General features: G+C 45.7%; 1 protein-coding gene across 1 annotated transcript in view; it reads left to right on the forward strand.

The window, feature by feature from the left end:
* Window positions 1–13329, forward strand: part of LOC144784018 (SCO-spondin-like) — a 1726865-nt gene that overhangs the window by 1222728 nt on the left and 490808 nt on the right. The window contains exons 92-93 of the mRNA XM_078662721.1: window positions 7–1726; window positions 8155–8461. Coding sequence (XP_078518847.1) covers window positions 7–1726; window positions 8155–8461 — 2027 coding nt within the window. The remainder of the gene's footprint in view (window positions 1–6; window positions 1727–8154; window positions 8462–13329) is intronic.

A 13329-nucleotide genomic window follows, 5' to 3' on the forward strand; every position in this document is an offset into this window, starting at 1 on the left:
TTATAGCACTGTGATACTCCCCCCTTGGGTGCAACGGAGAAAAGTTGCAATACGCACTGTCCTGCGTTTGAAAGAGAGGATCTCAGAGGCTGCCAGATTGATATTAAAACTCTGGCTCAGGATGCCTCCTCGCCCGCAGCGTGGTCTCGAGGCCAAGGACGGCAAGAAACCGGTGGACATGGATACCAACAAGGGTCAGACGGCAAAGGAAAAGGAGAAAAGCAAAGCGGAGTTGAAAGCTGCTGGATCTGGCCCCGGCATTTCTACTGCACAAAAAGCCGCCTTGAGTTTAAAAAAAGCGGTGACGAAGAGAAACGGAGCAGACAGCACCCCATCCGCTAGAGATGCAGGGCTCGGCGCCAGACCCAAAACCAAGGAAAATGCCCTTCGGCAGCCCACAGTCTCAGAAAGCTTCGCAAACACCCCACCCAATATTCCAGCAAGCTACAAACCCTCCGCGACCAAACCTGGTATCTCTGCGGATCAAAGCGCAGGCGGGGGGCCAGGAGCAGGAGCAGAGGCAGAGGCTGTACCCAGCGCTGGAGGAGTCGGCGTCTTCGGGTTAGATCCATGTCTCGCGGCCGGCGCTGGGGTTGCTAGGCAACCAGTAAGACCGGCAGGGATAGCAGGAAAGCCGACAGCTGCAGTCATGCTGGGAGAGACCAGAGGCAGAGGCGCGGAATCGATGGCTGTCGAGGGTGAGTCAAGCGGACCCGCCGGGGGCAGGAATATGTCGGATGTAGAGGCGCAGACACAGGTACAGGCAACGGCAGCGGGGCAAACGGGGCAAACGGCAAAATTTGTAAAAACGGTGAAAATGCACACAAACACAAATAAAGGAGTAGATAAAGGAGTAGATAAAGAATTATTGGCTATAATTGACAATCGAGCAATGAATACTCAGCTCCCAGATGATTCACTGGCTGGGATTCAAGGTCCCTCTGCGCTGGTACCAAGGCATGTGGGGTTGGGGGCTGAGATACCTGGGCAGAAGCTGGAGGCAGAAATGCAGGCTGCTGCTACTGCTGATGCGGGAGTCTTGCTGGTTAACCCCCGAACTTGGGCAGAAACCATGGATTTAGTCACGGATGGGGGGGTTAAATCAGGAGGTGAATCCTCTACCTCAGTGGAAATCGGCCCTACTAACGGCTCAGCTTCTGTGGAGAGATTTTACTCCGTCGACGAAGATGCACAGTCACAGTCACAGTCGTCTATGGGTCTAAGCTCAGACGTATCCACAGGTATTGACTCGGTCAGTAGCTCCCCAGCTAGGAAAACTTCACAGAGAAAACGCCTATCTAAAAGGAAACCTTCCACTGCAAGCAGTACCACTGACCCTACTAAAAAGCTAGCTTGGGACTACTCCACCACCACCTTTTCGTTTCTAGAGCAGGACAGTCCAGCAACAGTGACTGGGGAATATGGCTCTGTTCAACCCTCTCAGCCTCCAGTCACGCTCGATCTTCTCTTTAACACCCTGAAATTAATGCAAACCGAGGCTAGAGGAGAGAGCAGGAGGGCGAGACAGGAGTCAAGGAAGATACAGAATAAACTCAGAACTATAAGCAAAAGACAAGAGGAGACTGCAGAGAGAGTTGTACATGTCGAGAAAAAGACCAGTAAAGTTGAAGATGACCTGAGAGATTTGAAACTATACAAGGAAGAGCATCAAAGGTGGCTGAGGACTTCAACTGGAAGCTGGAAGATTTCGAGAACAGGCAGCGCCGTAACAATATCAGACTGCTTGGCGTGGAGGAAGGTCTCGAAGGGGAGGACCCCAGGTTGTTTTTGGTGAATTTGTTAAAGGGGGCTTTTCCGGAGCTATCTAGTTGGCAGTGGGAAACTGAAATTCAAAGAGCCCATCGTTTCCCCTTGTTCCTTAAAAGGGGTCAGCCTCAGGCTGGAGCACAGGGAGGGCGACCAAGGGCTTTGTTGATCTTTGTAGGGAATTTCCTTCTTAGGCAGCTGATTTTGGACAAAGCGAAGCCAGAGTCAAGACGCACCTATAACAATGTCACGTTCTTTGCAAGACCAGATTTTTGTCATGCCACAGTTGAGCGTAGATGGAGGTTGAGACAACTGATACCACATATTCAGGCTCTGGGCTCGGAGGCGTATCTGCTATACCCGGCAAAATTGAAAATTGTGACCAAGGGCCAGTTTAAATTTTTCTTTTCAGAGATTAAGGCAAAGGCGTACATGCTGGAAGTATTGGGATATAAGGAGAACAAATAATGGATTTAAATTTTGCTATGATTGATAAGCTGGTTGGCTGGCGGTGGGGAGGAGTAGCGGCTGCTGCTTCCCTGGCGTCCACATATAGGTCATCCCTGACCTATTTGCCTGTAGGGGGGGAGGGGGGAGGGGCAGTCTGGGGGGGTTCAGGGAGGTGGGGGGAGGATGAGGGGGAAGAGGGGGGGGAATAAATGGCACACATTATACACAGTAAAATGTAATTCGAGGCAGTTACAAGTTTTGTACAAACGGGGGAAAAAGGAAGTGGTGGGCTTGGTTAAGAGATGGGATTGGAACCTGGTGCTACTCTTTGATGTTTTTTGATGACCTGTCGAATTCTGTCATTTAATGTCTGTGGCCTTAACGACCTTCAAAAAAGGCTGCGTGTTTCAGCATTTTGTAAATCAATGTCTCCTGATCTGATATGTCTACAAGAAACTCATGTGGAGGGAGGAAAGGGATTTTTGCTAGTACAGGCTGGTTTTAAAGTTCTAACATATACTAAGCAAGCCTCCAAAACTCGTGGAGTAGCGATCCTGGGGAGAGGAGCAGATTGTACAGTATTTAGGAGTAAAGAGGATACATGGGGTAGGTGGGCAATTATAGATATAGGTTTCAGAGGTGCTAGGTTCACACTAGTTTCAGTCTATGGCTCAACATGTGATGACCCAGATATATTTCAATTTCTGGATCATGAGCTCTCAACCTGGGCGGAGCCAATTGTCTGCTGCGGAGATTTTAACATCAATCGACCAGCAAATATTGAGCTACAACTGAATCATTCCTATGCGGGGAGGAAGAAAAGGGTGCATAGGGCGATAGTAGATATGGCACGGCATAATGCTCTTTCAGATGTATGGGCTAATTTACATCCACAGACAGATGGCGACACATTTTTTTCAGCTCCTCATAATATAACAGTAAGGTTGGATTATTTTTTAATTTCCAATGTTTTGTTACCTAACACGCAGATCAAGAAGTTACCCCGTTTGGTTTCGGACCATAACCCACTATTATTGTCATTAAGTTTAAACGGGCTAGGTAGGAAACCATATAGATGGACATTTGAGCGAGCTTTGCTACTCGATGAAGATTATTGTATTCACATGGAAAAATGGATTAGTGAGTTTTGGCTTAATAATCTGGGGAGCACTAGTAGCGCCTATATTTGGGATGCTTTTAAAGCGGGCGTCAGGGGAGAGACAATTAGTTTTTCAACACATAGACGGAAAAAAGAAAGAGAATTGTTCGATCAGCAAGTTAATTCCCTTTTGGATGCCGAGGCTGTGTTAAGTAGGTTAATCACGACGGGGCTCCCACTGGATCAACAATTGTTGGAAATCACGGTTTTAAAGGCGGAGATAGCAGAAAGAATTACTAATAAGATTGTAGCGAGCTACTTAATAAAGAAGGAGCAGGCCTGTGAGCTTAGCGAGCGGGTTGGCCACATTCTTGCTGTCAGATCCAGACAAAAAGCCAACGCAGGGGACATTAAAAATATAGTTGATGATTCAGGCATTTTGATCTCTGACTCTGTCGGAATAAGGAATGTATTTTGTAAGTTTTACACTGGATTATATGACAGAGAGACTGAGGTTGATACTGATAAAATCAGGGAATATTTAGGAGATACTCAGCTTGGGAAATTAGATTCGGAGGAAAGTAGCATACTCGAAGCCCCTATAACGCTAGAAGAAATGTCCCTAGCTCTATCAGATCTTCCATCCTCTAAGGCTGCAGGACCTGATCTGTTACCGATTGAATTTTATAAAACCTTTATAGCAGTTCTTAGAGTAGAGCTACTGGATACATTCATTCAAGCCCAGAGAGATATCTCAATTCCAAAATCATGGGGCGAGACTGAAATTATAGTTAGCCTGAAAAAAGGTAAACCCGCCACAAACCCGGGGTCATATAGACCTATAGCCTTAATGAATGCTGACGTAAAGCTCTATTCGAAAATTCTGGCCACAAGGCTGTCAGCCGTTATAGGAAAATTAGTTACCCCAGCCCAACATGGATTCATCCCGGGGAAAGGGACTACAGAGCATGTCAGGACCGTGATTACCTGTTTTGATGCCATGGAGGTTTCTGGCGGCCCTGTCTCGGCTTTATTTTTAGATGCCGAGAAGGCTTTCGATAGGGTTGGCTGGGAATATCTGTGGGTGCTAATGAGAACTTTGGGGTTTGGCGACAATTTTATAAAAGCAATTCAGGTGCTTTATAGGGATCCAATAGCTAGAATTAAAATCAATCAGGAATTAACAACGGCAGTGCAGATCAAGAGAGGAACAAGGCAAGGTTGCCCTAGCTCTCCTCTCTTGTTTGCATTGTATATGGATCCGTACCTACGCAACCTTGATTCTAATCCCCGTATTCCTCCCATGTGTGCAAACGAAGTAGTAATTAAAGTATTGGCATACGCTGACGATGTCGCGATAATTACTCCCGATCCTGAATTGGCAATAGGTGAAATAGAACAAGAAGCCCTACATTTTGGCAATATCTCTGGCTACAAGCTTAACAGTGCCAAAACACAGATCATTAAAAATACAGCAGCCCAATGTGCTGATCCACGTGTGGTCCCTGCAGCAATCTACCTTGGGGTTGAAATTTCGTCTAACCTAGGAACAATAGTTGAACAGAACATCTCCCCCTTATTAAAGAAAGTTAGCTCAGACTTGTTAAGGATAAATAATCTTAGGCTTACGTTAGTGGGCCGCACTAATATTATTAAAATGCTCATACTTCCTAAATTTCTTTATTTTTTTCGTACAATTCCTCTTCTTTTTGAGTCCACTTGGTTTAACAAGTTAGAGTCGATTCTTAACAGATTTATTTGGTCGTACGGGAAGACAAGACGGGCATATAAGTTTATGACTCTGCCAAGGGACAGGGGAGGCTGGGGGGTTCCTGACTTTAGGTGCTACTATTGGGCATCGGTACTACAATATATTCAAGGATTAATTGGAGCAAATGAGGGGGACTTGGAAGTTAAAGCTACATCAACTATGATTTATGCAATTGTTCTGGGTACAGACTCCGCAAATGCCTTTTTAAATTGTACAGATTCATCGTACTACAAACGTACACGATTCAAGACTGTGGCCGCAGCCTATAATGTATGGTCTGCAGTTGCAAAAAATTTCGGATTAGGGAGATTTAATAGGTACACTAGTTTGTATATGAATAAGTCTTTACCACCTTTAATTTTTTCGGATACTATTATGCCAGATAAAATATAGGAGATATGCTAAACTCAGATGGTAGCATACTTCAATTCTCAGATTTGATGGCTAAATTTAATATAGCAAGATACAGCTTCTTCAAGTATTTGCAGACTAGGAGTTTCCTCTCAAAGAAAAAAGGTGGGGCAGGTGGATTTAACACAATTAATATTATGGAAGCTATAGCGCAAAGTGGGGCCTGCTCCATTAGGTATTTCTATGCCCAGTTGGCTGAGACAAAGAAGGACGATACTGTTAGATTTGGCAATAAATGGGAGGGGAAATTAGGGACTTCGAGTGAGTCTTTCTTGAAGTCTCTGGAGTTAGGAGGGTCAGTATTTTATTCTGCCCCATTACAATCGCAACACTACAAAACGTTGTATCAACTTTATCATACTCCAGATCGCATAGCACAGTGGGGCGCAACTACAGGGACTTGCTGTTGGCGATGTAATGCTATTGCCGCAGATAGTATACATATTTTTGCGACATGCCCCAAATTAAAGCCCTTATTAAAGGGTATTGAGACTTTCATGGCTCACACACTTGCCTTAAATGTGATTCTAACGCCTACAGTAATTATGTTGGGAGTTCGGGACTGCGAAGGTGAACATAGCGAATTTATATTTGCAGCGATGGCAGTTCTTAGGTTGTTGATTGCGAGAGTCTGGCTGGACCCCTTACCCCCGGGAAAACAGCAGTGGATTGCCTTACTATTAGGGACTTTTAATCTCGAAAAAGGTATATTTGGGAAAAAAGGTAAAAGGATTAAGAGATGGGGAAGGAAAATTTGGGAACCGATACATAGATGGAAGGAAAGGTTAAATACAAATGTAGCTTGATGTATTACTAAGTTGTTCAATGGTCATTTTTCCACCTTTTTTCTTCTTTAGGTCCCGAAAATTATGTTTAGTATCATATTGATTTTTCTTGATAGTAATTTTGATTTATTATATGCATTAATTGTTTTCAGTATTCTGTATTCTGTGTTATGTGTGTGTCAGAAAAAACCCCAATAAAATTTAAAAAAAAAAAAAAAAAAAAAGACACAAAAGGGTATCTGAGTGCTTTGCAAGAGAACAGTTAATTGTGCATTCAAGAGTTTATAGGAGAACAGGTACATAGGTTACTCTGAAATACCTTGACGCCCTCTCAAGGATTCTGTGACTCCCTTAGTACTTTCTTTGATTATACAATTGCTGAAATTCGTGACTTTATGACTTCTTATGTGCATTTTGAACGGTCCGCCTAAGAGACATGTCTCATACAATGCGTATGGATGGCCCTTAGTAAACATAGATCCGATATTCTATCGATCTAAACTGGGGAATATTAGTGATGTGATTAAGGAGTCACTGAGTTTCATCACTAATGCTTCCCTTAATTCCTGACAAATTTAAAGATGCTCAGGTCGTTTGTTTGCAAGAGAATACACATGTTAACCCTACCCGTCTTGAGAATTAACATCCAATCCTTGTTGCTTGTGGCCATAGGTAAGTTTCTTGAGGGACATGTAGCCAGACATGAAAGTACTTTGATAGAATCCTCTGCTCCTTCTGGTACCCACTAGCCTGGTTTCCGAACTGCTCAGCACTGAGTCGGTCCCTCTGTTGCCATAAATGAGCTCAGGAGGGAGGCAAGTTTTGACAACTGTTTATTAAAGACGCTTCAACCCGCTGGCCTTTGGTGCTTCCGAATACACAAAACTGTTGTATGATGGAATCCAGCATGCATTTACCCTGCATGCCTTTACAACGCTGTCACTGCCCCGCCTGCGACATTACCACGTGTTACTTTAAGTACGCAAGTTGTTGCAACAACTTGCTTTAGGAGGCGCTGGAGTTTGAAACGGTATAAATTACTATTCCAACTACAGTCTATGCAACAGTAGGGAAGGTGTTGGACTTCAAAATCCAGCACCAGTCCAGTAAAACGCCCTCCTACAGCAAGTTATTGTAATGACTTGCGTGGTAAATTAAAGCGTAGTAACGTTGCAGTTGGGATAGTGACTGTTGTAATGGCTAGTTGTTGTAAAGACTGTGGGGTAAAGGATGTTTCCCACACAAAACTACATCCGTTAAATCTCAAATTGTAAAACAAATTACATGGATTCATAGATAATGTGTTTAGGAGAGTAATGGAACGGAGGGTAAAGCTTAAGAGGATAGAGGGATGGGAAGACATGTTGAAAGGCTATCTCCAAATATAGGATATAAAATTGTAGGTCACTATTGTTCATTCCCTTTTCATAGAGTAGTATTTCACAACTATTTCAGACTCATTGCTTTGTGTGGGAGTATAACCCTTGAGGTTTTTACTCAATTTCAATAACACTGAGGCTGCATAGTTGATTTAAATACTACTGAGTCCAAAAATTGAGCAGCACTGTTTTCGTTACTGGGAAAGGATCCTGTTAATAATCAGTTTCCTTTGTTACTGAATGCTACGTGCCTTGAGGTGGTAGCGTGAGAAATAGTTGTTAAGATTAAACTGAGGGATTTATGCTGTTAGTGTAGGTGGCGGGCAAAGTTAAATCTGAAGGTTGTAGACCTTATGCTGGGTAAGCTAACTCTAGTCTTAACTCCCAAGTCTGTGATCCTGTTCCTTTACCTGCAATCACTCTTGAGTAGTTGTAACAGTCAAATCGTGGTAAAATACCTCATACGAATGTAATTCCTTGTTTCCCTCTTAGAAGGCAATTGCATCCATTGCTCATGATGTATTTGCTTCTGTAAAGTTTAATTGGCAGTCCTCTGAAGTTGAAGTGATGATCAACTTAACTTCTTTTGAAGTGCATGGGACCTGCTTAGTTGTTCTCTGGTTTTCAACAGGTTCTGAAGAGGGATTCGGTTCCTGGTCTTCCTGGTCTCCCTGCTCCAAAACTTGCACAGATGCTGAGTATCCTGCGCTGAAAACACGGACACGGGTCTGTGGAGGAGAAATGAATTGCACTGGGGAATCTTTCCAGGAACAGGCATGCAACCTGCCACAGTGTCCAGGTAAGACAACCACCATTTCAGAAAACAATCTTTATTTGCAGTTGCTAAACTCCATGTGGGCTGCACAAAATCGGGTCCACCTACCTCAACAGTTATATTAACTTCCACATACAGAGCTGGCACCTCTACACAGCTGGAATCCTACTCTTACACTTCCTGCATATGTAAAATCAGATCTTGCAGCCGCCTTCTTCTATCTCGTACGACCTAACCAGCATGTCAGAGCCCTTTCCTCAGTTCTTGAATTTCACAAGAAAGTAAAGACATGGCTCGTCATCTAGTCTCTGCTCTTCCTCAGTCCACACCACATAACATAACACAACACAACACAAATCACTGTTGCAAATAGAAGTACTGAGCAACCTTATAAAAGTCAATTTATTTGTAATTCCCATTCCTCTGTCCAGCTATCTATCCAAACATTCAACCTTAGTCCAAACCATCCCATCCCATTCCATTCCCTACTCTTCCCTTCCCTCTAGCGGCTCATAGGTAGCATTGCCACTAATACATCATAGTTCAAAGGTAGGACAGTCAGCTGTATTCTGCATAGCAGGGTGTTTGACAGATCCTAACCCAAGTACGACATACAGACGCATGTTACATAGCCTACTTTCCAGTGAGAACCAATGAACAGATAGGAAAGAAATGCACATGCAGCCCAATAGGGCCTTACAGAAGACGCACTCGCAGGTAGAATATACACAGGCAGCACAATGTGATCTCCAACATGGCCAAGTAGAAGAGCAAGACACATACCACACACCAATACCACTCACTGCACATGGTGTCTAGGCTGAACAGTCTGGCAGCAAACCTGAATAAACGTTTATGGTCATAACATGTCAAAGCATGTCTGGCTATGTTTCCATTGAAAAATTGCCTTTCAAACTGCATTTAGGCTACTGTGAGCATGAGTCCAAAGGGGAGGCTAATATGTGTCAAGATAATATTACATAGTTTTATATTGCGCAAACATGACCCATATCGGGTATCAGAGCGCTTTACATAGCACCAGTTGCCTTACACGAGGACACATTCATTTTTGATAGGCACGGGTTGATTAAGTGATTTGCCCAGAATCACAGGATGTTCAGCGTCATTGCCGAGCCTCGAACCCAGTTCCACAGATTTGACCGCCCTAGCCCTTAGGCCAATTCCTCTCCCCTATAGTAGTATGGATTCATCACTTTTCTTCACCCCCCCCTCCAAGCTTCACCAGGCAGAGTTGGTGTTCCCACAGTCAACATTAACTGGAAAACACAATCTGCTTGATTTCTAAAGGACACTTCTATGTGCAGGTTCCTCACAGCCTGAATCTTTTTCAGGCGCTACACTGATTCTGGAAATGTTGAAATAGCTCTCTCACAACGGCAGGAGGTTCCTCGGCTCCTACACGACTCCAGTCCCTCCCCATTGAACCCTAACTGGTGCCTTCTTGGCTATTTCCTATGTTTTCTCACTCTTTATTGTGACTCTGGGGTTGAATGTCACTCCAAGACAACTTTTCATGACCTTTTAATGTATTTCTTAGGGACAATGCCTCCGAAAAAGAGGGCAGGTTCCATTTGAGCCATTTCTTACAATCCTGGGACAGTTCTTTCAATTCACACATCATGTATCCTCGGCGTCTTCCTTCTAGTCATGCTTCAGGCCTCTCTTTAACCTTGCCGACTTGCCTTTCATATGTGCGAATTGTCAGCCTGGTGTTAAAAATGGGATTTCTGGTTGACTAGGGCTTGCGCCCGCGCCAGGCAGAAACCACCACTCTATTCAGGGCAAGGGAGTTACACGCTGAAGATAACACCTGCTCACCCCCTTGGTAGCTTGGCACGAGCAGTCAGGCTTATCCCAGAGGCAATGAGTAAAGCATTTGCGCAACACACACACAGCAGCAACACACTAGGCACACCACAAAAAGGAACTCCACACAAGGTTATATAAAAAAATAGCCTTTGTATTATCATAAACACATTAGAAACACAATCACACATTTACACTGTGCCAACTGGCACTAGGCAATATTCACAGGGGATTATATACAGGACAGGGCCAATCGGGCCACTGTCAGGAAAATCAGAACAGGTAGTAAATATAAAATACAACCAGTAACTACTGGTACCATAATGACTTAAGCATTATAACATTAGCATTGGACACCACCCTAAAAATATCCTAGCATGACATTAGGAATAAACACCTTTGGCCCAAACCTCATTAGCATAAACAAATTACGGATTAGGCCTCACCGGCTTAAACACATTATGTAATCACATCCTAAGCATAAACACATTACGCATCAGTCATGGTGCATAAACACATTAGGCATAAACCCTCCTAGGCATATATCCTCCATTAACAGTGCACCCCAGTAGCACCTGTCATAGATACGCTATGTAAAATAGCATTGGGCATCAACACATTATGCAGTAATCATGGTGCATAAACATTCTAAGAATACCAGTAGGCATAACATCGGGGTCTTGCGCCCTATCAACACTGGTACCCACTGTGACCCCAGGCCCACTGGCCTCTGGGGCCCAATGCCCTTGTGTCCAGAATGTCAGGGCTTGGCTCGCAATGCAGCAAGCAAAGTGCGCAATTTCCCTGGGGCGTGAGGTGCAGCTCACCCCTGTCCCCAAAACACCCCCAAAGAAATAATGGAGCTGGCACTAGCACTCCTGTGCCCTGAGTCCCCCACTGGGACTCTGCAAAACAAATGTGGCCAAACGTTGCAGCTGCCCACACTCTCTCCCTGTGCAGCGGTGGCGAAATGGTACCAGCACAAACTGTGCCTGGATGAGCTCCCACTGGGACTCTACAACCAAAATTACCCCCTCAGTGCAGCTGCCCGCAACTGCGGCACAGCTGTGAGGCAGATCAAGACAAGCCAAATGAGCACTGGCACTACTGTGCCCCCTGGACCCCCACTAGGGCCCTGAAAACATTGTGCCCCACGTTGAAGCGGCTCGCTCTCCTGCGGGACTGCTCAGGCACTGACAGTGGGCCTCTGGGAGCATCTCTCACCTGGGCTCTTCTGGTGGACACCTCCGCTCTCCTCTGGTGCTGCTGAGCTTGGGAAGGGCACCGGCAGTGTGCCTTGATCGACCCCGCACACGGGAGCCTCTCCACCCTTGTCCTGTCTCCTCTACCCGGTGGCCTCACTGCGGGGTTACACAAAGGTGGGGCAGGCTCCCACGTGATCAGCAGGCTCTTCCGTTTCTGGCACACGCGTCAACACCTCTACCTCACTTCCGGCTATACGCAGCAGGCCCCTCCCACAGTCAGGCAGCTTGCCTGGCTGCCGGGCTGCAGCGGTGACTTCCAGCAGCTCCTTTCTTCCTCGGCGGGGCAATGCGTGGTGGGCACCCACTTTAATGTAAAACCAGCTGCGGGGTGGCACCCGCTCCTGGAGGCAGGAAACAGCAGGGTGAGCTCCCGCTGAAAAATCACAAACGTGGGGTGGGTACCCTCTTCAGTCAGTAAAAACACAGGGTGGGCCCCCGGTAAAGCACACAAATGCGGGGTGGGCACCTGCCTTACAAAGTTGTATAAATGCGGGGTGGGCACCGTGCTTCCAAAGGAACTCTGGAGAATCCCTACGCCGGGGTCCCCTCCAGCAATTATGGCAGTACCACGCTGCAGGCCACCCACACTCTTCCCATCTGGGGAGTAGATGTAGCACTTTTCAGAATACCAGTAAAGCGCTCACAAGACTCTGGAGTCCAAAATCCAGGGGGGCAAAGGCTGGGTCCAGGCAGGCCAGCACACACAGCCCTCCAGCAGGAAGGCAGTTCTTCGTGGCGGTTCCTCCTGGAGCCCAGCAACAAGCCCCCAGTTACAAGAACAGCACACCTTCATGGGGTCACATCCCCTATATTTATATTACATCTTGGCTTTGTCTGCCCTGGCACAGGGCTTGGGGGAAGCAGTCACAACTGGTTCAGGGGGGAATTGGAGCACTTTGTTTGCAAGGCTCCTCTTCCCCTTTAACAGGTGGGGGCTCGTCATCACACACGCCACAGGTGGGTGGAGCCAGCCTTGTACAGGCTGGAACAACCTATTCAGGGACCAGGGACTTCTCCTTACACTTCTCCAAATGCAGATGTCCCATTCAGCCTAGTGCTGACTCACCCTGCCCCTCCTGGAGCCACACACATCTAACCAGCACCTGTCACTCAGGCAGGCAGACACATAGCATACATAAATGGCAACTTCTAAAAGTGGCATTTCTAATTTAATTATAATAAATCTGTGCACACCATTGCATAGCATTTAATATCACTATGCCAACTACACCAAACTTGAACACGCTGCTCCTCTCATATCAGGAATTACCACTGAAACAGTTATCAGGGATAAAGTGCCCAGAGTCCTAAAACCACCAACACCATGTCAGAAAAAAGGCTGGGAGAAAGGCAAAAAGTTTAGGGATGACCCTGCAAAAAGGGCCAAGTCCAACAGCAGGTCAATATTACACGCCTGTAGACTGCAATAAGTATTGGAGCAAACACCTTGTCAGATCCCATCCCCAGGATAGTGTTGCATCCAAGTCGAGATTAAAGGTATAGATTTACAGCATGCCCTTTGCGACAAGGGCAACTTGAGAGGCTGAGCTCAATTTGTGGCTGCATCCAAGCATTCCTATGCTTGCAGCGGCCAGAAGGGGTGTGTGTTGTGAGGTGTCTGGTGCTCAGGTTATGAATGGTGGTAGCCCCTAAATGTCAAACTTGGGCTTCTACTTTTCTTTTCAAGTGAATTAATTTCATAGTGAGGCTGTAGTCAACCCTCAAAGGAAGCCCTTTCCAAGAAGGTGGTTAGTTCATAAAGTGAGGTCTGGGAATTTCAATCAAAGTTGAAGTATGGTT

Source organism: Lissotriton helveticus, chromosome 10 (assembly GCF_964261635.1).
Source record: "Lissotriton helveticus chromosome 10, aLisHel1.1, whole genome shotgun sequence".
Classification (NCBI taxonomy): Eukaryota; Metazoa; Chordata; class Amphibia; order Caudata; family Salamandridae; genus Lissotriton; species Lissotriton helveticus.